A 20535-nucleotide genomic window follows, 5' to 3' on the forward strand; every position below is an offset into this window, starting at 1 on the left:
CAGAGTGTATATAACCAGCCGGCGCTCCCCACCGCCCCCAGAGTGTATATAACCAGCCGGCGCTCCCCACCGCCCCCAGAGTGTATATAACCAGCCGGCGCTCCCCACCGCCCCCAGAGTGTATATAACCAGCCGGCGCTCCCCACCGCCCCCAGAGTGTATATAACCAGCCGGCGCTCCCCACCGCCCCCAGAGTGTATATAACCAGCCAGCGCTCCCCACCGCCCCCAGAGTGTATATAACCAGCCGGTGCTACCCACCGCCCCCAGAGTGTATGTAACCAGCCGGCGCTCCCCACCGCCCCCAGAGTGTATATAACCAGCCGGCGCTCCCCACCGCCCCCAGAGTGTATATATAACCAGCCGGCGCTCCCCACCGCCCCCAGAGTGTATATATAACCAGCCGGCGCTACCCACCGCCCCAGAGTGTATATATAACCAGACGGCGCTCCCCACCGCCCCAGAGTGTATATATAACCAGACGGCGCTCCCCACCGCCCCAGAGTGTATATATAACCAGACGGCGCTCCCCACCGCCCCAGAGTGTATATATAACCAGACGGCGCTCCCCACCGCCCCAGAGTATATATAACCAGCCGGCGCTCCCCACCGCCCCAGAGTATATATAACCAGCCGGCGCTCCCCACCGCCCCAGAGTGTATATATAACCAGGCGGCACTATACACCAGCACATAATATAACCTTACAGAGTACAAGTCTGAGGGAGCGGGAAGAGGGGGTGACACATGGGGGGCAGTGGGGTGATTGTCCCGACCTTGGTCTCCAGCTCACAGCAGCACCATGTGATCTCACAGCTGGGTTACACGTACCTTGCTTGGGTGCCTACGGGGTAAGGGGGGCACAGCAGTTATGGGGGCTCCGGTTCCCCTTCTATTTTTTTTCAATGGTCTGATTTTCCGGGAAGTGGAAACACTGATTACATCCAGGTCACAGCTGTGTCCTACTGCGCATGCTCACACTAAGGGGATCATGGGAGTTGTAGTTTTTACAGACTTCAGTACAGATTAAGTGTCACATACAGTGTAGATCAGTAACATTTCCCAGAGACTGTGCTAGGGAGAGAGAGTTACTTCTGCATGTAGATGTGTATACTCCTCTTGGCCCTTAATATATCGCAGTAAAGCTGCTTCAGTTCCTCCCTTTTGGCCAATGCTGATATGAAGGAGGTAACCTGGATATAACATAACCCCTGAGGCTGTAATAACACTAAAGTGCTGCACATTTATACATACACCTGTTCTCTCTTTGTCTCTCACAGGCAGGGCTGGGGCAGGACAGGCAGAGCTGGGGCAGGACAGGCAGGACTGGGGCAGCACAGGCAGAGCTGGGGCAGCACAGGCAGGGCTGGGGCAGCACAGGCAGGGCTGGGGCAGCACAGACAGGGCTGCTGGTTTTGTGCAGATTGCGCTGATTTTATAATTACATTTATTTTCCAAGTTCCATCTGCTACAATAACAAGCCCCCCTGCTCCCCCACACAGCGCCCCCTGCTCCCCACACAGAGGCCCACACCACCCTTGTCTCTCTCTCCTCCCCACCTGTCTTTCTCTCTACCCTCCACCAATCTCTCTCTCCCCCCTCTTTCCACCCTTCCCCTCTCTTTCTTGCCTCTCTCTCCCCCCTCAACCCCTCTATCACCCCCCCCCCTCTGTCACTGGTAGGTAAGGGGTTAAAGCCCCTGTCATGATAATATCATTAGATATTATGTATTTCAATCCATGTGGTGCTTCAGGGGTTAATGAAGGTACGGTTTGGGTTTAAAAATACACTATAGGTGGAGGGGGGCAGGGACTATCGAGCCCCCGCTTCCCTTCAGCTCTCCACCCTTCCCCCCCTATCCCTCACAACCCCCCCCCTGTCCATGCCCCCCCCTCCCTTTCTTTGTCCCCCTTACCTCTCCCCCTCCTCTGTCTTTCTCCGATATACTCCCAAAAGTAGAAAATGGTTTATTGGATCTGATTTATATAGTTTGCAGTCATGTGCCTATGACTTCACTGTCGATGTTATTATTCTCTGTATATTTGCTATAAGTCTCCAATAAAGGAAAAAGATTGGGGGAAAAAAATACAATACAGGCGGCGCACATGCAGCGTAGTTGCAGAGTTACAACCCCATCTCACAAAACTATTTTCCCAAATAGTTCCTTCTTTTCTACATCTTCTAATTGGATGATTCTTAGATCGTTTCGAGCAGTTGTCAACTGTTTATAAATTCTCCGGGAGGGGTTATTTTTATGCTTTTGCTCTAGATCGATTATTTTGTCTGTGAGCTCTTTAGATAATCTAAGTTTGGTTTTCTTCCGGTGGGAGGCAATCGAGATAAGATTTCCTCGAATTGTCGCCTTATGGGCTTCCCACAGGCTTGCTGGAGAGGCTACGGAGCCTGTGTTTATTCTGAAGTATTCCTTAAGGGATTTTTTGAGTTCCAGCATTGTCCCGGAGTGGTTCAGTAAGGAATCGTTTAATTTCCAGAAGTACGAAATAGTTTTCCCGAAGGGGATGGACAGGGTCATGGTGATGGGAGCATGATCTGACCATGTAATTGGGCCGATATCTGTATCAGTGGTAGCCTCTAGTACGTTCTTGGAAGCAAGGAAGTAGTCAATACGGGAGTAAGACTGGTGGGGCGCCGAGTAAAAAGTGTAATCTCTCTGACCCTGATGCTGTGTTCTCCAAATGTCTACCAGAGAAAAGTCTCTCATAATATCCTTAAATTTTTTCCCCAGTCTTTGTGACTGAGTGGAGTGTTGTCGCCCTGGTTGGCTCGATTTGTCTTCCTTTGGGTTGAGAGCCATATTTAAATCCCCTGCAATGAGTATTGAGGATAGGTATTGTGGGTCAATTTCTTCCAGAACCTTTTTAAGAAATTCTGTCTGGTTTTCGTTTGGGGCGTATAGGTTAATAAGGGCGATTGACGTGCCGGATAGTGAGCCATAGACTACAATGAATCTCCCCTCTGGATCTGCCTGAATTTTTGTTAAATTAAATGGGGTGCCCTGTCGAAACAGAATGGCCACCCCTCTACGCTTGCTGCTGAAAGATGAGAAATAACTCACCGGGAATGCATGCTGGAATATTTTAGGCGGCTCTTGTGACGTGAAGTGCGTCTCCTGGAGGAAAACAACGTCCCCTCCTGTTTTCTTTATCTCCTGGAGGGCCAGGCGACGTTTTCTATTATTGTGGAGTCCCTTCACATTGAGGGAGATAACTTTCAGGGCTTTTTGGTGTGACATTGCTAACTCTTAGCTAAGACCGCTCGTGCGAGCACTAGAGTAGTGCTATGGGGTGTAGTCAGGGGGGGGGGGGTAGTGAGGGGGGAGCCTGGAGGGGGGGGGTGTGGGGAGGGGGGGTGGTTGGGGAAAGGGAGGGGGGGGGTGAGATCTCTTTTTGGGCTCTCGGTTGGTGGAGCCCATTGTATGGTAATGCTATCTGAAGTGCTTAGTGGCTGATGGGGGTGGGGGGAGGGGGAATGCGGGGAGGGTCCCTGCTCAGCTGGTGTGGGGGAGGGGAGGTATAGGGGTGGGTAAGGGGGGGGGGAGAGGGCAGGTCTTGGGAAAGGGGAGGGTATGATGAGAGGGAGGGGGCTGGGGGGATGGAGCCTGGGCGGGGCATAGGGAGATACATCTTTACCTTGTGTAACCGTCAGTCTTGGAGATGCTCCTGTCCAGGGGGGCCGGGGCGGGGGTGGGTTGGAGGGGATAGAGGGTGGGGGGGGGGGGGGTACAGGCAAAAACATTGAACCTTTAATAAGCATTACTGTAGACTTCTAGCATTGACAATAATACATGGTTAGTAATTTGAACCTGCAGCATTGTGCATGAATCTCATATAGCATTACACACCTTATACATTTGCCTTAACTTCAGCGTTGAGCGGCCTCATGTGGTAAACCCGGGGACTGCGTCTATCGGGTCCACCTTCGGGAGCATGCTCAGCCCAACAGATTCAAAGTTGAGTAGTCCAGCCCGAGGGGACTGGGGAGGGGTTAGCGAGGGGAGGGGTTAGAGAGGGGAGAGGGAGGGGCGGGGTATCTGGGCGACAGGGGGGGGGGAAGGGGTCCTTGGATGGGTAAGGATAGGGGGGAGGGGGGGGGAGAAAGAGTGGGAACGAGGCGGGGGGTGGTGGGGAATTTGGGGGTACCGGGGGAAAGAGAGGGGGGAGGGGCGGGGATAGGGGTAACCTCGGTCTTTGTGCCTTACATACTTCACCCATTCTCCTACCCGTTCATGGTGTGTCAGGTTTCAGCAGTGCCCTGGGGGGCAATGCGCCCTGCAGGTCCTCTCATGAGGGGAGCGGCAATCTGAGCCTGAGTAACCTGCCGAGGTATGGTAGGGCTGAGGTGTAGTTAGTTCTGGATCCGGGAACCCGGGGGGGGGGGGGGGCGAGTGGCAGGAAGGGATGTTGGGGGTGGGGGGGTAGGGAGGGTTTGGGGGTATCTCGCAGGGGGATGGTGCGGGGAAGTGGGGGTAGGGGGGGGGGCCTGAGGAGGGGAGGGGAGAGGGGGGTGGGGTCACCTCGATCGTCGCCCTCATAAACATTGTCCAGATTAAACATTCATTACCGTAGGCATCTAGCAGTGACAATAGTATCGCGGTAGTACAGCCTTATGTGTCGGCTTAAAGAAAAAATGTTGGCATCTTGTCCTGAGTCCCTTGTAATTGTCACTGGGTTGTACCTGGGGCGCGTGCATCCCCCCTTTTTTTTTGGGGGGGGGAAGGCTGGTGTATTGGTGGGCTGGGGGAGGGGTTGAGAGGAAGGTTAGGGGGTAGGGGGGGCTGGTGGAGGGGGGGGGGTAGAAGGGAGGGAGGGGGGGTGTAGGGGGGAGGGGTTTGAGCAGGAAGGGGGGGTGGGATGGAGGGGGTTAGTGAGGACGAGGGGGGGGGAGAGGGGGGCGAGGTGAGGCAGTCATTGGGCAGGGGGGAAGGGGTAGGGATGTTGGTATTGGGAGGGGGGGGGTAGGGATGTTGGTATTGGGAGGGGGGGTGGGTAGGGGTGTTGGTATTGGGAGGGGGGGTGGGTAGGGGTGTTGGTATTGGGAGGGGGGGTGGGTAGGGATGTTGGTATTGGGAGGGGGGGTGGGTAGGGATGTTGGTATTGGGAGGGGGGGTGGGTAGGGATGTTGGTATTGGGAGGGGGGGTGGGTAGGGGTGTTGGTATTGGGAGGGGGGGTGGGTGGGATGCGGGGGGGAAGAGGATAGAGGGGGGGGAGGGTAGGGGGATGCTCTACGAGCTCATTATAGGCCTGTCTAACTGGGAGGACGTGGCCGCTGGGGTACTTAAGGCCTGATGCCTAACTGGGAGTGATGGGAAATATAATAATAACCGGGGATAACATGGGGGGAACATTGCTACAGACCCTCCGCGGACGCCTCGCAGCTGGGAGCGGCCGGGATGACCTGGGCCGTTCGTCCCTCCGCGGAGGGGGAAGTCATGGTCCTCCGGGACCGTCAGGGGTTGGACCGCCAGCGAGATCTTCTGACCCCCCCTCGGCCAGAGACATAGTCAAACTACACTATTACACCACTAAGGAGAAAATAATGAGCGGCTGCTGGAATCAAGATTGTGTGGACTTTGAACTCTAGGATCCAGATTTTCCAAGATCTTTCCAGATCTGCAATCTCAAGAAGAAGACGAAGCCTCCGTCCAGTCACAGCGGTCCTCAGATAACGAGATCCGCTATAGATGGGCTTTCCCATTCCGATTAGTCGTAAACAAAGACGGGAAGCAATTTTCGTTAAGATTCCCAGAAGAGGCAGAAAATTTCCTAGGAGCCCTTGATGTACATGGCCAGCAGTCCCCCAAACACTGTCAACCTCAAAAAAATCGAAACGTTTGTGAATAATTGCTGGTGCATTCCAGAGAGAGGTGACACACAGCGTACGCTTTCATTCAAGAACTTTATTAAAAATGGGAATATCATGTGATGTCATCTACAGTGTTAGTGGCACAGAGTGGCATGTACTGAGACCACACACTGCATGGGTAAGAGGTGGCAAGTTCACCCGAAGCCGTCGCCGACAAGGTGAGGGAACTAACAGAGGCCTTGCGTGCGATCCACGGCATTTCATTTAAATGCTTTGGGGAAGAGCGCGGGGCCTCTGTAAGCGCTGCGCCACCCTTAAAAAAATCTTGCACCCCCCCAGTTTACACCCCCCTGGTCTAAACCATTTGTCACGTACGGGCACACCAGTGAACACATGACCTACCCACGCGACAAGCGTTCATACAAAGTTCACAAGCTGTCCCACTTTCACCCTCGCATAGGTCCCTGAAATTAACAATATCTCCCTGAAATCCGTCCCCATATCTGTGTGGGAAGCAGGGGGGGGGGCTCTGTGTGGGGAGCAGGGGGGGGGGGGGCTTTGTGGGAAGCAGGGCGGGGGGGCGGACTCTGTGTGGGGAGCAGGGGGGCTCTTTTTGGGGTGCAGGGGGGGGTTTCTGTGTGGGGAAGAAGAAGGGGCTCTGTGTGGGGAGCGGGGGGGCTTGTTATTGTCTCAGTTGGAACTTGGAAAATAAATGAAATGATAAAATCAGCGCAACCTGCACTTCCCAGACACAACCAGCAGCCCTGCCTAACCTGCCCCAGCCCTGCCTGTGCTGCCCCAGCTCTGCCTGTGCTGCCCCAGCTCTGCCTGTGCTGCCCCAGCCCTGCCTGTGAGAGACTTTCCCTAGCACAGTCTCTGGGAAATGTTTCTGGTCTACATTGTATATGGTGAAGTCTATAAATAAAAACTACAATTCCCATGATCCCTTAGTGTGAGCATGCGCAGTAGGACACAGAGCTGTGACCTGGATGTAGTCAGTGTTTCCACTTCCAGAGAAATCAGAACAATAGAAAAATAGCAGTGACCCGGATCTGTGACTGCAGCAGAGGAGAGACCAGAGCCCCCCTAACCGCCGGGGACCCCCCTCCTAACTGCAAGGTACCCTGCAGATATACCTGGGCTGTTATCCTCTATGGTCACTTGGGTGTCAGGCTGTTATATCTGTCACTGGGCAGGATTGCTATATATTGTGCCTGTGAAGTTATAGGATAACTTTCTCAAAGGGGCTCCATACACAGGGAGGTCTGACCAACGGATGCATCTCAAAGGCATTTTGTAACCATATGCTTCCCAGAGAAAATGAAGTGTGCATAAAGAAACATATGTAACACTTCTAATGCTACATTCAAATAACTGGTGTGTGTGTGTGTGTGTGTGTGTGTGTGTGTGTGTGTGTGTGTGTGTGTGTGTGTGTGTGTGTGTGTGTGTGTGTGTGTGTCACTTTTATATGAACATTACATCCTAGGGAATCCTTTAACCTTCTCAGTGGTTAAAATCCCTTCCCTTTTCTCCCCACAGGTCACATACATACAGTACATACATACATGCACACACACACACACACACACACACACATCGAAGTCTCTCTGATACCAAACACGAGCACCAGATGTATCTGCTTTTTTTATTTATTTATACTATAGCACTGTACAGTGTGTTACTATGTTGTACTAGGAGGGCATTGCTATTCTTATAGCTGTTGATCCCTGACTCTTTATACTAGATGGTTATGTTATAGCAATCCTGAGCCATTAATGTATTTTATAGTGTTTGAAATTAGGTTCCTGTTTGAGGATGGACCAGATGTGTGTTTTGGTGTCCCTGTTTCTCTGACTCCTTTGGGGATGTTTTGTGCTAATAATTTTAGGCTTCAAAGCTTATGCTGTATATTTGTCCAAGAAAACAGATCATACTAATTACATTTCTTCTCTTTTATACAGGTACAGCTGGCATCCACCAAATCTAAATCAAGGACCGTCCTATCTCAGCACCTTCATACGGGCACTGCCCGCTACCAGCATGGACAGAGGAGCACTGCCCACTACCAGCATGGACAGAGGAGCACTGCCCACTACCAGCATGGACAGAGGAGCACTGCCCACTACCAGCATGGACAGAGGAGCACTGCCCGCTACCAGCATGGACAGAGGAGCACTGCCCGCTACCAGCATGGACAGAGGAGCACTGCCCGCTACCAGCATGGACAGAGGAGCACTGCCCGCTACCAGCATGGACAGAGGAGCACTGCCCGCTACCAGCATGGACAGAGGAGCACTGCCCGCTACCAGCATGGATCCACACTTGTTAAGTGAGTATTGTATATATTTTGATGACACTGAAATTTACAAGATGTGGATATCTGTTTTTTTTGCAGTTATGGGAGTTACAATTTGTCAGAAATTATTAAGTATTCAATCTGGCAACGAGAAATAATCGTCGGTTCCAAATTGTATATTTTTTTTTCCACTTAAATTTATTGATTTTTTTCCACAAGGCATAACAAATAGATGTACATGTTATCACATGAAGTCTCATGCATAAATGTCACGTCCATGCCTTATGTCACATAGACTCACAGACATACAACATAAAACTCACCATGGGTGGGAAGGAGGGGAGGAGACGAAGTCTTGTCAGCTCCTTTTTGATCTTGGATCCTGGCAGTCCCCTGTGGTTTGTCCTTTGGCCACCGGATGGACCCCTCACTGCTTCCTAATGAGGCCTTGTACGGGCCTGCCTTTCCGGTCCCCTACCTGTAGCATTCCATCCAAGGAGAACTCACTTATGCTTATCAGTGCCAAATGGTGGCATTGCTCACCCCCTGGATATCTGTCTGGGCCAACCATGGCAACCAGACCTTTTGGAAATTTGGGCAGTGTTATTAACTAAACTCGTCAAATTCTCCATCTGGAAACAAACCAAATTCCTTTCCGAATCTTTTCAATAGATGGAATTGTATTTGGTTCCACAGTGCTGCGGTCTCGCACCTCATAGCAGTTGCAAAATGAGCCATTAATTTATTTCCCGCTCTGGATAGCTCCTTGTAGAGGGAGAAAGGGGATGGCCCGGTATTAAAGGGGTTGCACCCCATATGGCCATCCCCTGACCTCACCAGAGAGACAAGGGGTTAACTGGACTGCGGTCCAGGGATGAGGTTTGCACCTTGTTATACCTTCAAAATGTATGTTCCCCTGTTTCATTATAAGCATGTATTTGAATGTTTTAAAGTGCATTTCTGTATCTCCAGTTCTGGAGGTCGCAGAGAGTTCATTTTTGGCCAATATGTGGAGTCACTGTAGGCATGAAAAACTGGCAAAGGTCGACCCACTGAGCCCACCAGAATGGAACTTATTAATATGTGTAGATATTAAAGTGTATATGTATTTTATTTTGGATCTGTTCTGAAAATGCAGACGCCATTTGCTAGGCTAATAGGTCATGAAGGGCAGACGGCTGAGTAGCCTAAGCACGGTGATCAAAAAGTAACTGCCTTGATTGTTACCCAATGTCTAGGGATTAAGTATTAGTCAATCAACAAACTCTGCAGTCTAATTGTTACCTGAGGGCATGGGTTAGTATGTTAGTCTGTGTCTCCACATTAGAGAGTGGATACAGATAATTGTTCACCAATAGGCTGTGTTCAATGTTAAGAATAGGGTTGCACAGGTATATAAACTGTGTCAACCCTACAGTTTTTAGTTGTGCTGGAGTTGTGCTTCTGATTCCATCTTGAATGTCACTGGACTGCTGGAGAATTGCTAGTGGATACTTCTCCATCCCCCAACCCTAAGTAAGTGTTATCTTCTTGTCTGTTAATTGTACTATATTGCTGTGTTCACCTTATTTAAGGAATAAATTATATTTTATTATATCTAAGCCTCGTTCAGTTCAACCCAGATATTTGGTGTTCATTATATCTTGTCATAAGCTACCGTGACACTCCTGTGCTGGTTTGTTTAGCAAGAAAATCCGCGGGTCCATCTGAATTTCGAGGCCCAAAATCCTCTGCAGCCAGTTTTTAAATTGTTCCCATAGGGGTGCTATATGAGGACAGGACCACAGCATGTGCAACAAGTCCCCTGTTTCTCCGCACCCCTTGGGGCACAAAGGGGAGTAGCCCGGGATAAAATTAGATAGTTTGACTGGGGTGAGATACCACCTCATTAATACCTTACATGGATTTCCTTTAATGTCGTGCAGATGGAGCTTTTGGCTGCTGCGGTAAATATCTGTCCACTCCTCATCTTCTAGGGTCTTGTCTAAGTCAGCATCCCATTGAGACATAAAGCTAAATCTGTGTGCGTAGTCTTTACCTGAACCAATTACTCCTGTGTACATTCTAGATGTTGGTCCCCATGTGTCGGTTCCTCGCACACAGTGTTTTTCAAAATTAGTCAAAGGAGGGCGTATTGTGTGTTTGGTGTAAAATGCCCGAATTTGGAGGTATCTAAAAAATTCTGTGTAGGGGATGTCCTTCTCTGACTTAATCTGATCAAATGTCTTAATAGTGATTCTACCCTCCAAATCCTTTAATCTTATAAACCCTTGTTGTCTCCAAACTTTGACGTTCCTGCCATCTAGGAAAACGAGACAAAAAACACAGCGCGCAACGCTAATAGTGAAGTGGGTAATACAAAAATTTATAATAAAAAGGTTAAATGTTCTGCGTACATCAAGTAAGAATATTAAAGCATCATGAAAGCGTGGAGGGGGTTACCACACGCTGGAACCGGGAACCACAGGTCAGCGTCTCAGCTGGTTACTTCATGCAGGTCGACAGTGAAGTGATCCCATGTCTACTGACCTCCCTCGGGTCTAACAGCAGTCATGTCCTTAATGTCCTTTGTATAGCAGTGTAAGTATGAGGGGCTGGTACACTTCCAGTGTGGAATCCTGAGTGTTCGCCGTGTCCCTCACTCTCCCCAACACTGTCGGCGCTCCTTTCTGGAGTGGCCTTAAATCAATGCTCCCCCCAGAAGAATTGTCTTCAAAAAAATTAACGAGGTTATGACTATGGAAAAACTAAAGCCCCAACTGAAACAAAACACGGAACAATTTTATAAAATTTGGGAACCATGGCTCCAAACCTAGAAAAATCTTTAAAAACGAAGTAAAAATCCCATCCCAATGATCAAGACAATTGGCCTTGGAGTGTGAGCTAATATCGAGCGGGTATAGGGTGGCGGGGGAGGGGGATGGACTTACTGGTCCCCGTCCCTCTTCCTCAACTATCTTAAATGGATTACCCTTCCCTTCTCCACCCTCTATACCTACCTCCCATACCCTCCTTTCTCTTCTCTCTTTCCTATCCTTTTCTGTCTGCTCTAAGCCAAGGAACCCAAAATTGGTACACGACATATGAAACCGAGGGTTCAGGTGAAAAATAAACACGTAAAGAATTTCAAACCACTCAATGTACTTAGAATATAAATACAGAGAAGGAAAATTTAGATTTTCAGTTTCTGATGTGAATACTACTAACGGTAATTTGTCTCAACCCGCGGGTGAGGAATGAAATGTAAAATGTTTTACATCCTTGTAAACGCAAAAAAAAAGATTGAAACGAAAAAAAAATATTAACTGATTTGAAGTACCTTGCGAAGGAGAAAGGTGAGGCAGCTATTTAGTGTTGTGTGTTAACCCTGGTTGCATATGTCACGTGCTCACAAGTGTGCCCTTCATGTCAGATTGTATATTGGGACGGATTGATGGGAGATATTTGTTTGTTTGAGGGACCGTGCATGGAGAAAAGTGAATTGGCTATATAGCTGTGTGTATTAACCATTGTCCCATATACAGGTCACGTGCTCACAGGTGTGCCATAGCTAACATGAGCCAAACACCCAAATTAATCTTGTGTTTTTATAGATCTACCAGCAGGTAAAATGTAATATGTCTTCAACTATATTTGTCAATTTTTGCCAGAAGGGCTAGTAAAATATTTCTTTACGACGGGTATTACATTATACCAATATCAGAGAAGGTGAAATCACAAGAACAGCCCCAAATCCCAGCTTTACATGATGGCTTTTCCTTTTCTTATTGCCAGGTTTTCCAACGGTTGTACCGGAACGATTAGAGATTAAGTCGGAGAAAGAAGAACCAAACGCTGAGGATCATGTGACCTCAATAAGGAGTGAAATAGATTCATTTCCTGTTGGGGGTAAGTAACCTTGTATCCTCACTTGTCTTCTATTCAATTTTTGTTCTAAAAATGGACTGAAATGTCTACAATATTGGAGAAAATAACATTAAAGCATGGATACAATTATAAGTTTTATTAACAAACAAACACACATGATTTATCCAAGGTTATATTGAGAATATTGTTACCATTATTGAGGTTTGAACATTGGTAGCATCATAAACTCCAGCGTGTTTTCAGCACTCGGGGGCAAAAACACTCATCACTCTGGGTTAATAATCAAGTGGAAATTACAAAAGACAGAGCACACCGCTCACACAATTATTTTGTTTAGTCTAACTTTTTATTTTATTTTTGAGACTTCATTTTGACAAAAGTGGGTGCTACCTATGTACTATGCGTTAATAGTTTTAACAAATAAATGAACGTTGATTTTACTCTCCCGTTTGCTATGGCAAGCTGGGTTCAATTGTGTTTTGTATATCCACAGATGTAGGTCTGTATGCCAACAGGTGCCACCGCTTAGCACATTGCATACATTCACAGTTATATGGCAGCAAATTTCAACCAAATATCTGATAAATCCATATCCATCAAAAACATCATGTAGTGAATATCTTGCTAATTCATGTAAACACAACGGAGCTGTTAGCAGGGGAGTCCCTTTGCAGCTAAATTTTCATAGGAACGCTGTTTGCTATAAACAGCACAGCTCCAACATCGCTGTTAAGTTTTACTCGGGGATCCCTCTCTCTAGTGAAAGCAACAAGAACGCAACATTGTGTCTCCAATAGCTGGCAATAACCTCTGTGTAGTAATGTTAAGATAATACTTAGCTAGTTTGTAGCCTCTGTGTTCAGCAGCTTCACTCATATGTAAGCGGAGCTCATAGGCAGCAATAGCACCGGCAGTCTGAGGATCAACAGCACCACGTGATGTGACGTCACCGCGTCATTACGCCCTACGCGTTTCTCTCCAGGCGGAGCTCCGTCAGGGGGCAAGTGAATATAGGGAACACCCCCTAACTATGTATTTATACCGATTCTGTGATTGAATAGTTGTTGGCAGCTGTAATAAATTTATTACTGCATATATTCTAATACACAGAGGGGGTGCTGTGCATAGGTTAATCTGCATGTTCATATGACAACCTATCCAGATTAACCCTTAACTAAACAGTAAGATCTTATAGGTGCAATCCCTGTTGGTACTGCACTATAAATTCTATCCACTACTTTATATTTTGATGTTTATTAGGTAGTTGTAACAAATACATTCAATCATATTACTCTTTTCAAATATCCACTGCACTATATCAAATTGAATGTGCAATACATCAACTAGACTAAATCTTTAAACTTGAGCTGTATGCAATTCTAAGGGATGGTCTTGATTACAAACTTATTGGCAAGAAGGAATATGAATTTATGCATATTAAAATACCTACAACAGCCACGTTCTACACACTCCCTAAAATACATAAAAATAAGGAAAGACCTCCAGGGAGACAAATAGTCACAGGCAACAACAATCTCACAGAAAACACCAGCAAATACATTGATAAAATATTACGTCCATTAGTCTTGGCATTACCGTCCTATATTAAAGACACCAAAGACACTTTACTAAGACTTAATGGCATAACTGTAGAGGGAGAGAGGGTTTGGCCCGGTATTAAAGGGGTTGCACCCCATATGGCCACCCCCTGACCTCACCAGGGAGACAAGGGGTTAACTGGACTGCGGTCCAGGAATGTGGTTTGCACCTTGTTATATCATGAAAATGTATGTTCCCCTGTTCCCAGGTTTTATTATTATGTCAGTGTCTGCACCACACACACTGGGCTCCATCCGGGAGGGCAAGGGTTAATAGTTGTATAGTGATTATAGCCCTTTGTTTAATTTTCCCGCCTTTTCAGGCACCAATTTGCAGGGTCCCATAGGCCGCCATTGAAGCTCCATTGTTTTCAATGGCGGATCTAGCTGTTTTGGACCTGTTTCCCTTGAAGACCAGCAGGTGGCGTCCGAGAGGAGGAGCGGCGGTTTCCCATTGTAAGTCAATGGGCTCATTGACTTCAATGGAGGTTCCTCGACGGCGCTTTCCAGGAACGAGTTGGCAGCCGTCCAAACCGCAAAGCGGACACCATGTCTGAAAAAGACCTCTAATCACTGATTAGTCAAGTTCAACGTCATGTGGCGTGGGAATCTTAGCTTCTAGGGCACCCAGAAATAAAATTCTTTTTGCCCCTAGTTCCTAGGCCTCCCCTCACTCAACCACCACCGGGTCCCAGAATCCAGGACCTCCGGAACGGGTTGTGCTGGTAAAGCGGGTCGCGCCATAGGTTCCAATGGCGGCGGCAGAAGCAGCACAAGAAAACGACTAAGTCAGAAACGCTACAAACCCATAAGCCCATATCTCCGGTTCTGGAGGGTCCAGAGGGCCAGGGTTTGGGGTAACTGTAGTCCCTGCTCCGGCATGGCTGCAGAACCATCCTTGACCCTCTCTGACCAACCCGACGGAGTATGGACCACCTTAAAGGTTCGGGAGTTTTTTCCCATAGACTTCAATGGCGGCCGGTTCCCATTTGACCGGCTATGGCGGAGAAACCCCATAGGCTTCAACGGCGGCGATGCCCGTTGAAAGTCTATGGTGGCGGATTCCCATAGCCGCCAATGGCGGCGGTTTACCATTGAAAGTCTATGGCGGCGGAGCCCGTTGTTTTCAATGGGGATTTAGTGAAAAACCGTGATTTAATTTACAGCGGAGAATTTTGTATTAAAATAGGAAACGGTTTAAGTAGTATTTGTGTATCTCCGGTTCTGAAGGTCGCAGCAGGCTGAAACTTGGACCATATGGTGTCCCAGTTCCGGCATTGAGAACTGGGCAGTTTGGACCCGCTGGACCCAACAGAACCGGACATTTTAATATGTTTATGTTTCACCTTTAATATTGTATTCCAAGGCGGGGATAAAAACCCACGAAGATTCCTTTACACCAAGTAAAGCAGATGGTCAGAGGGGCGACCCAATGTCTAGAGACTAAGTACTGTTCAAAAGGTTTTGCCACCCTCACTGTTTACCTGAGGGTGGAGAAACGTCAAACTGGAGTGGTTTGTGAGTGTCACCTCTTACACTTACAAACAAAGAAGATCCTGCCAGATATTCCATTTGGCAGACTGGCCGGCGTCCCTGATGTAAATGTGGGGCTACAGAAATGAGACCCTCGGGGTCCTAGTGCGCATGGGCTAACTAGCTGGGGGGCATGGGTTAAACTGTGTTCCCACGTTAAAGATTGGATACAGATAATTGTTATCCAATAGCTTGTACTTAATGTTAGGAATAGGGTTACAAAGATATATAAACTGTGGTCAACCCTATATCCATTGTCTTCAAATACCATCTTGATTGTTACCTGATTGCTGGAGAATTGCTATCTGATACTTCTCATCCCCCAACCCCAAGTAAGTGTTACCTTCTTGCCTGTTACTGTACTATACTGCTGTGTTCACCTATTTAAGGAATAAATATACTTTATTATATCTAAGCCTCGTTCAGTTCAACCCAGTTATTTGGTGTATTATTATAGCCTGTCACAAAGTTACTGTCACAATAACTACTGACAGGGACACTTTGTTAGTGACACTTGATGTAGAATCACTATATTCAAGTATACTGCATACCAATAGGTTACAAACCTGTGAATATTTTCTAACGACTAGACAATGTGGTTATGTGGAACATAACAAGTTTTTGATGAACCTCCTCAGATTTGTGCTTACACACAATTACTTTCTATTTGATGGCCTATTCTACCACCAGACCCAGGGTACAGCAATGGGGACATCTTGTGCCCCAACCTATGCGAACTTGTACCTGGGCTGTTGGGAGGCCATCATAGTGTTTTCAGATGAGAACGTCAAGTATACTGAGTACATAGATCTATGGCTCAGATTTATTGACTATATTCTCCTGATTTGGAGTGGCCCTATAAGAAACAAAATGGAGCAATTGGGCCATGTTTAGATGCCCATGTATACTTCTCTCACCTATCTTTACACTATATATTTGTCGGGATGGGTTGGTATCATCAACTCACTAGTATGATAGACCACAATTTCCTTAACTTTACTTCTCGTGGACAAGTTCAATGTTAATTATGATTTGGAGGATGTAAATGTACATGTATATAATCAATACAGGAATTAATACATATACTGTATGTCTTTCAAAATGAATTCACTGTGTGAACTGCCAGAAACATATTGCAGGTCTTTGGGGAACACCACCAATGTCATTGGGGGGTTTGGATATCCAGGGGGCACTGTTTTAAAGCCATGGTTATAGAGTAACCAGAACATTTTGTTAATTAAGTAGTGATGAAGTAAATTCTGCAAAGTATTTTTTATTAGTTTGCTTTACCGACTGAAAACATTTGAGCTGTGTCTTTTTTGTTTACTTTTGTTAGAGAACTGCCTGAACGAGGAGCAGAACTGGAGCTCTTGCATGTCCAAAAACTGCTTCACTTCCTGCAGACCTGAAGTGCCAAAAAACAACGATTCCTACTGCATATTGGACACATGCAAGGAACCAGTGGCCCATGATGGTGATATCACAGGCCTTTTACAGCTGACAGCACAGACTGACTCCATGAATGGGTCAAGCAACAGATACGAAAGTGATTCAAGAAGGAGCTGCAGTGCTCCACTTTTCATTTGTTGTAAGTGTGGGGAAAGTTTCTCACTGAATATGGATTTGATCACACACCTTTGTGTCCACACTAGCAAGCAACCCTTTACCTGTACAGACTGTGGAAAACATTTTTCATTGAAGGGGAATCTCCTATCACACCAGAGGATTCACACGGGGGAGAAACCTTACACATGTACAGAGTGTGAGAAACAATTCAGTAAAAAGAGAAGCCTTGTCAGACATCAGAGGATTCATACAGGGGTTAAACCTTACGCATGTCCGGTGTGTGAGGAACAATTCATTTCTTCGAGCAACCTCTCCAGTCACCAGTCGATTCACACAGGGGTTAAACCTTTCAGATGTACGGAGTGTGAGAAACAATTTGATGATAAGGGAAGACTCCTCAGACACCAGATGATTCATACAGGGGAGAAACCGTACACATGTACAGAGTGTGGAAAAAGCTATTCACAGAAGTCCTATCTCCTCATACACCAGATGATTCATACAGGGGAGAAACCTTACACATGTTCGGTGTGTGAGAAACAATTCCTTGTTCAGAGCAACCTCTCCAGGCACCAGAGGATTCACACAGGGGAGAAACATTTCAGATGTAGTGAGTGTGGGAAAAGCTTTTCACAGAAGGACTCTCTCCTCTCACACCAGAAGATTCACACAGGGGAGAAACCTTACCCATGTACAGAGTGTGAGAAACTATTCAGTAATCAGAGAAGCCTCCTCTCACACCAGAGGATTCATACAGGAGAGAAACCTTACACATGTACAGTGTGTGGAAAACATTTTTCACTTAAGCGCAATCTTTTCTCACACCAGAAGATTCACACAGGGGAGAAACCTTACACATGTACAGAGTGTGAGAAACATTTTTCACATAAGTGCAATCTTCTCTCACACCAGAAGATTCACACAGGGGAGAAACCTTACACATGTACAGTGTGTGAGAAACAATTCAGTGATAAGAGAAGCCTCCTCACACACGAGAGGATTCATACAGGGGAGAAACCTTTCACATGTACAGAGTGTGAGAAACAATTCAATGGAAAGAAAAGCCTTGTCCAACACCAGAGGATTCACACAGGGGTGAAACATTTCAGATGTAGTGAGTGTGGGAAAAGCTTTTCACAGAAGAACAATCTCCACACTCACCAGAGGATTCATACAGGGGAGAAACCTTACACATGTTCAGTGTGTGAGAAACAATTCATTGATCAGAGCCACCTCTACAGGCACCAGAGGATTCACACAGGGGAGAAACATTTCAGATGTAGTGAGTGTGGGAAAAGCTTTTCACGGAAGGACCATCTCCACAAACACCAGAGGATTCATACAGGGGATAAAGCATTTGCTATTTTAGAGTAGGGTTGGCCAATATACTGGTAGCATAGCAATGTCACAGTAATTAAAAAGGCAGGTAACTTGATACTGTCATGTTAATTGTCACAGAAGACCTTTCCTGACATGGACCAGTCAGTGCTATGGTATAAGGCATCTGTCCGAACATCCAGGATGACTGCTGTCGGGAAGTGACATCATCTCCGAAGCTAACACGGCCTTCTTACTTCCTGGCAATCCCTACCCTTACAGGAAGTAAGCTTTGCTTTGGACCTCATTGCCAGCAACCGCCTTTGGCCTTTATATAGCATGTAGTTGCTATCCAACTTGGCTCGTATAATGTTGCTTACTGCAGGACAGGATACGGACCTGCAGGGCAGAGGTAGGGAGTAATACAAAGACCTTGACCTGGGATGCAGGGGTAGAAAGGTCCAGTTCCGAGGCACAAAGCTGGCAAGGGGGTAGTTAGGTCCAGTTCCGAGGTCGAGGCAGGCAAGGGGTAGTCAGATTCAGTTCCAAAGTCGAGACAGGCGGCAGGCAAAACAAAGGCAAGGCAGATCTCAGATGCTACAAGGTACAAGTATTATGCACAAGCAAAGTTGGATAGTAACTGCCTGCTACTTAAAGGCCAGAGGTCCGCTAGCACTCCTTTTGACACTATATATATTATGTGGTAATGTTTGGGATTTCTCAGGGCTGCTTGTGTATCTGTGTGTTTATTATCATATATAACTGATACAAGGTTACAATTTGAGCTTCTCTAGCGGCCATGGTCAGAGTTTATTGGTAACAGTATACTGTAGTATGAAAAGGTTTGAGAGGAAATATCTGCCAAATTGGGAATAATGGCTACAACTGGGACTATTAAATATGGGTTTGACATGTTTTGTATTTTATTTTAATCTAATTTTTACTTGTTTTGTGATTGTATGTACGTATGTTTTTATCATTTAAAATGTCGATTGTTTTGTAGTGTATTATACTGTGTTGAATGTTTACGGTTTATAAAAATCTGGAATACAAATAAAGAATTAAAAAAAAAAACAATCAACATGATCGCCTTTTAGACGTGCGCGGAGAGACTGATTCTGTCTACTCTCACTGCACATCTCTTCCAGACTGGTGCAGCCCGATAGCCTTTGATTCGGGAAGCAGGGACTGAAATTAATGCGGTTCAGCTCTGGGACCCCCTGCTTCAATAATGTTATTTAAAAAAATAAATCTGCGCGTTTCATTTATAAAATGTTAAAAATACATAACATATTGTTTGACAATTCTTAGCTTTTTAACATGTTATACATTAAATGTGTTTTTAAACGGAGGGAGCATCTAAGGAAGAGGGGTTGATGAAAGAGTGATGAAAGCAGTGAAGTGCAGCAATTGAAAGCATTTGTAAATGAAGGATGAGGGAAGAAATGGTGTCCCAGGCAGGGTTGCCACCTTCTACTGAAGGTCAACCCGGAGGAATTTTTTTAAAAAATTCCCTTACTCGCGGCGGCGCCTCCCGAAATCCTGCTGCAACTCCCCCTCCAACCGCAGTGAACATGGCTGCGTGTCATCAAATGACGCCACATTGCCATGGCAACGTGACACTGTGTAGCGTCATCTCACGTAGCGTCCCGTTGGCATGGCAATTCTATTGTGTAGAATATGGACTGTGTAGGGTACTCTCTAATTTCAGTACTGTATATACTTTAAATTACCAATACAATGTTTCTAGGATTGCAAATATTTGAATACATTAATAAACTATTATAGTCAAGACACTAGTAATCTTGTACTGTTATCTTTTATATTTGCATTCCCAAATGTTCAATAGCACAAACACTTAGCAGCTTTTGCGGTGATGATAAAAAGGCATATAGTCGTATTTATGAGTGTTGGAATTAAATAGTATACATTTACATGTAGGCAGGGCCGCCAACAAATCATGGGGCCCAGGACAAATGAAAGAGGCAAACCCCCCCCCCCGCCTCCCACCCATTGTGCACCTACCGCGGAATTTTTTTTTTAGCACGCAACTTTTACTTAACTGTTTTCTTGTTATTGTTAATACGGAGAAAAACATTACAATGCAATCTGTTTTAGTATTTTCAACAAAAGACAAAGATACCCAATGCTACATCCTACGTGACAAAAAGCCTGGGGGGGATTCAGTATGGGCCTGGGGTGTTCCCTACCTGTCTTCTGGGTTAGGGGGGGTTCCAATGTCTCCCGTGTGAAGCTTGAGAGTCAGATCTCGAAGAAAGCAGTATAGGTTATTTCATTGTAAGTATAGGGCAGTTAAGATAAGAGAGAGGGAGGGTGTGGGGGGTTGGGTGAGTGACACTTGGGTGGTGGGTGACACTTGGGTAATTGACTGACGGGTGGTTGACTGTGGGTTGGTGTCTGTATTCATTCACAGACTCGCACACACACACTCAAGACACTCAATTACACACGGGGGCCATCGGAGCAAGGACGGAGAAATCTTAGCGTGGGGTGGAAATTGGAGCGGGGGGAAATC

At 46.6% G+C, this 20535-nt stretch overlaps 3 protein-coding genes across 3 annotated transcripts in view; 1 reads left to right on the top strand and 2 right to left on the bottom strand.

Annotated features, from left to right (window-relative positions):
• The window catches only part of LOC142486762 (uncharacterized), a 42208-nt gene extending 41294 nt beyond the window's left edge, over positions 1-914 (bottom strand). Inside the window, exon 1 of the mRNA XM_075585222.1 lies at positions 830-914. The gene's annotated coding sequence lies outside the window, so the exon portion shown is untranslated. The remainder of the gene's footprint in view (positions 1-829) is intronic.
• The window catches only part of LOC142486758 (uncharacterized), a 61997-nt gene extending 61082 nt beyond the window's left edge, over positions 1-915 (bottom strand). The window contains exon 1 of the mRNA XM_075585218.1: positions 830-915. The gene's annotated coding sequence lies outside the window, so the exon portion shown is untranslated. The remainder of the gene's footprint in view (positions 1-829) is intronic.
• Positions 916-6824: 5909 nt separating this feature from the next.
• LOC142486759 (uncharacterized) lies at positions 6825-19250 on the top strand. Its single transcript, XM_075585220.1, has 4 exons — positions 6825-6941; positions 7784-8151; positions 11893-12006; positions 16453-19250. The coding sequence occupies exons 2-4, from the start codon at positions 7863-7865 to the stop codon at positions 18054-18056; spliced, it is 2007 nt and encodes a 668-aa protein (XP_075441335.1). The 5' UTR covers positions 6825-6941; positions 7784-7862; the 3' UTR covers positions 18057-19250.
• The last annotated feature ends 1285 nt before the right edge of the window (positions 19251-20535 follow it).

The sequence above is a fragment of the Ascaphus truei genome, unplaced genomic scaffold, assembly GCF_040206685.1.
Source record: "Ascaphus truei isolate aAscTru1 unplaced genomic scaffold, aAscTru1.hap1 HAP1_SCAFFOLD_976, whole genome shotgun sequence".
Classification (NCBI taxonomy): Eukaryota; Metazoa; Chordata; class Amphibia; order Anura; family Ascaphidae; genus Ascaphus; species Ascaphus truei.

Bases quoted from the DNA above. Each gene is read 5' to 3' on its own strand.
- LOC142486759 (XM_075585220.1), top strand. From the start codon at position 7,863: ATGGACAGAGGAGCACTGCCCACTACCAGCATGGACAGAGGAGCACTG. The intron at 8,152-11,892 runs GTGAGTATTGTA...TCTTATTGCCAG, and splicing joins CATGGATCCACACTTGTTAA to GTTTTCCAACGGTTGTACCG. The intron at 12,007-16,452 runs GTAAGTAACCTT...TACTTTTGTTAG, and splicing joins AGATTCATTTCCTGTTGGGG to AGAACTGCCTGAACGAGGAG.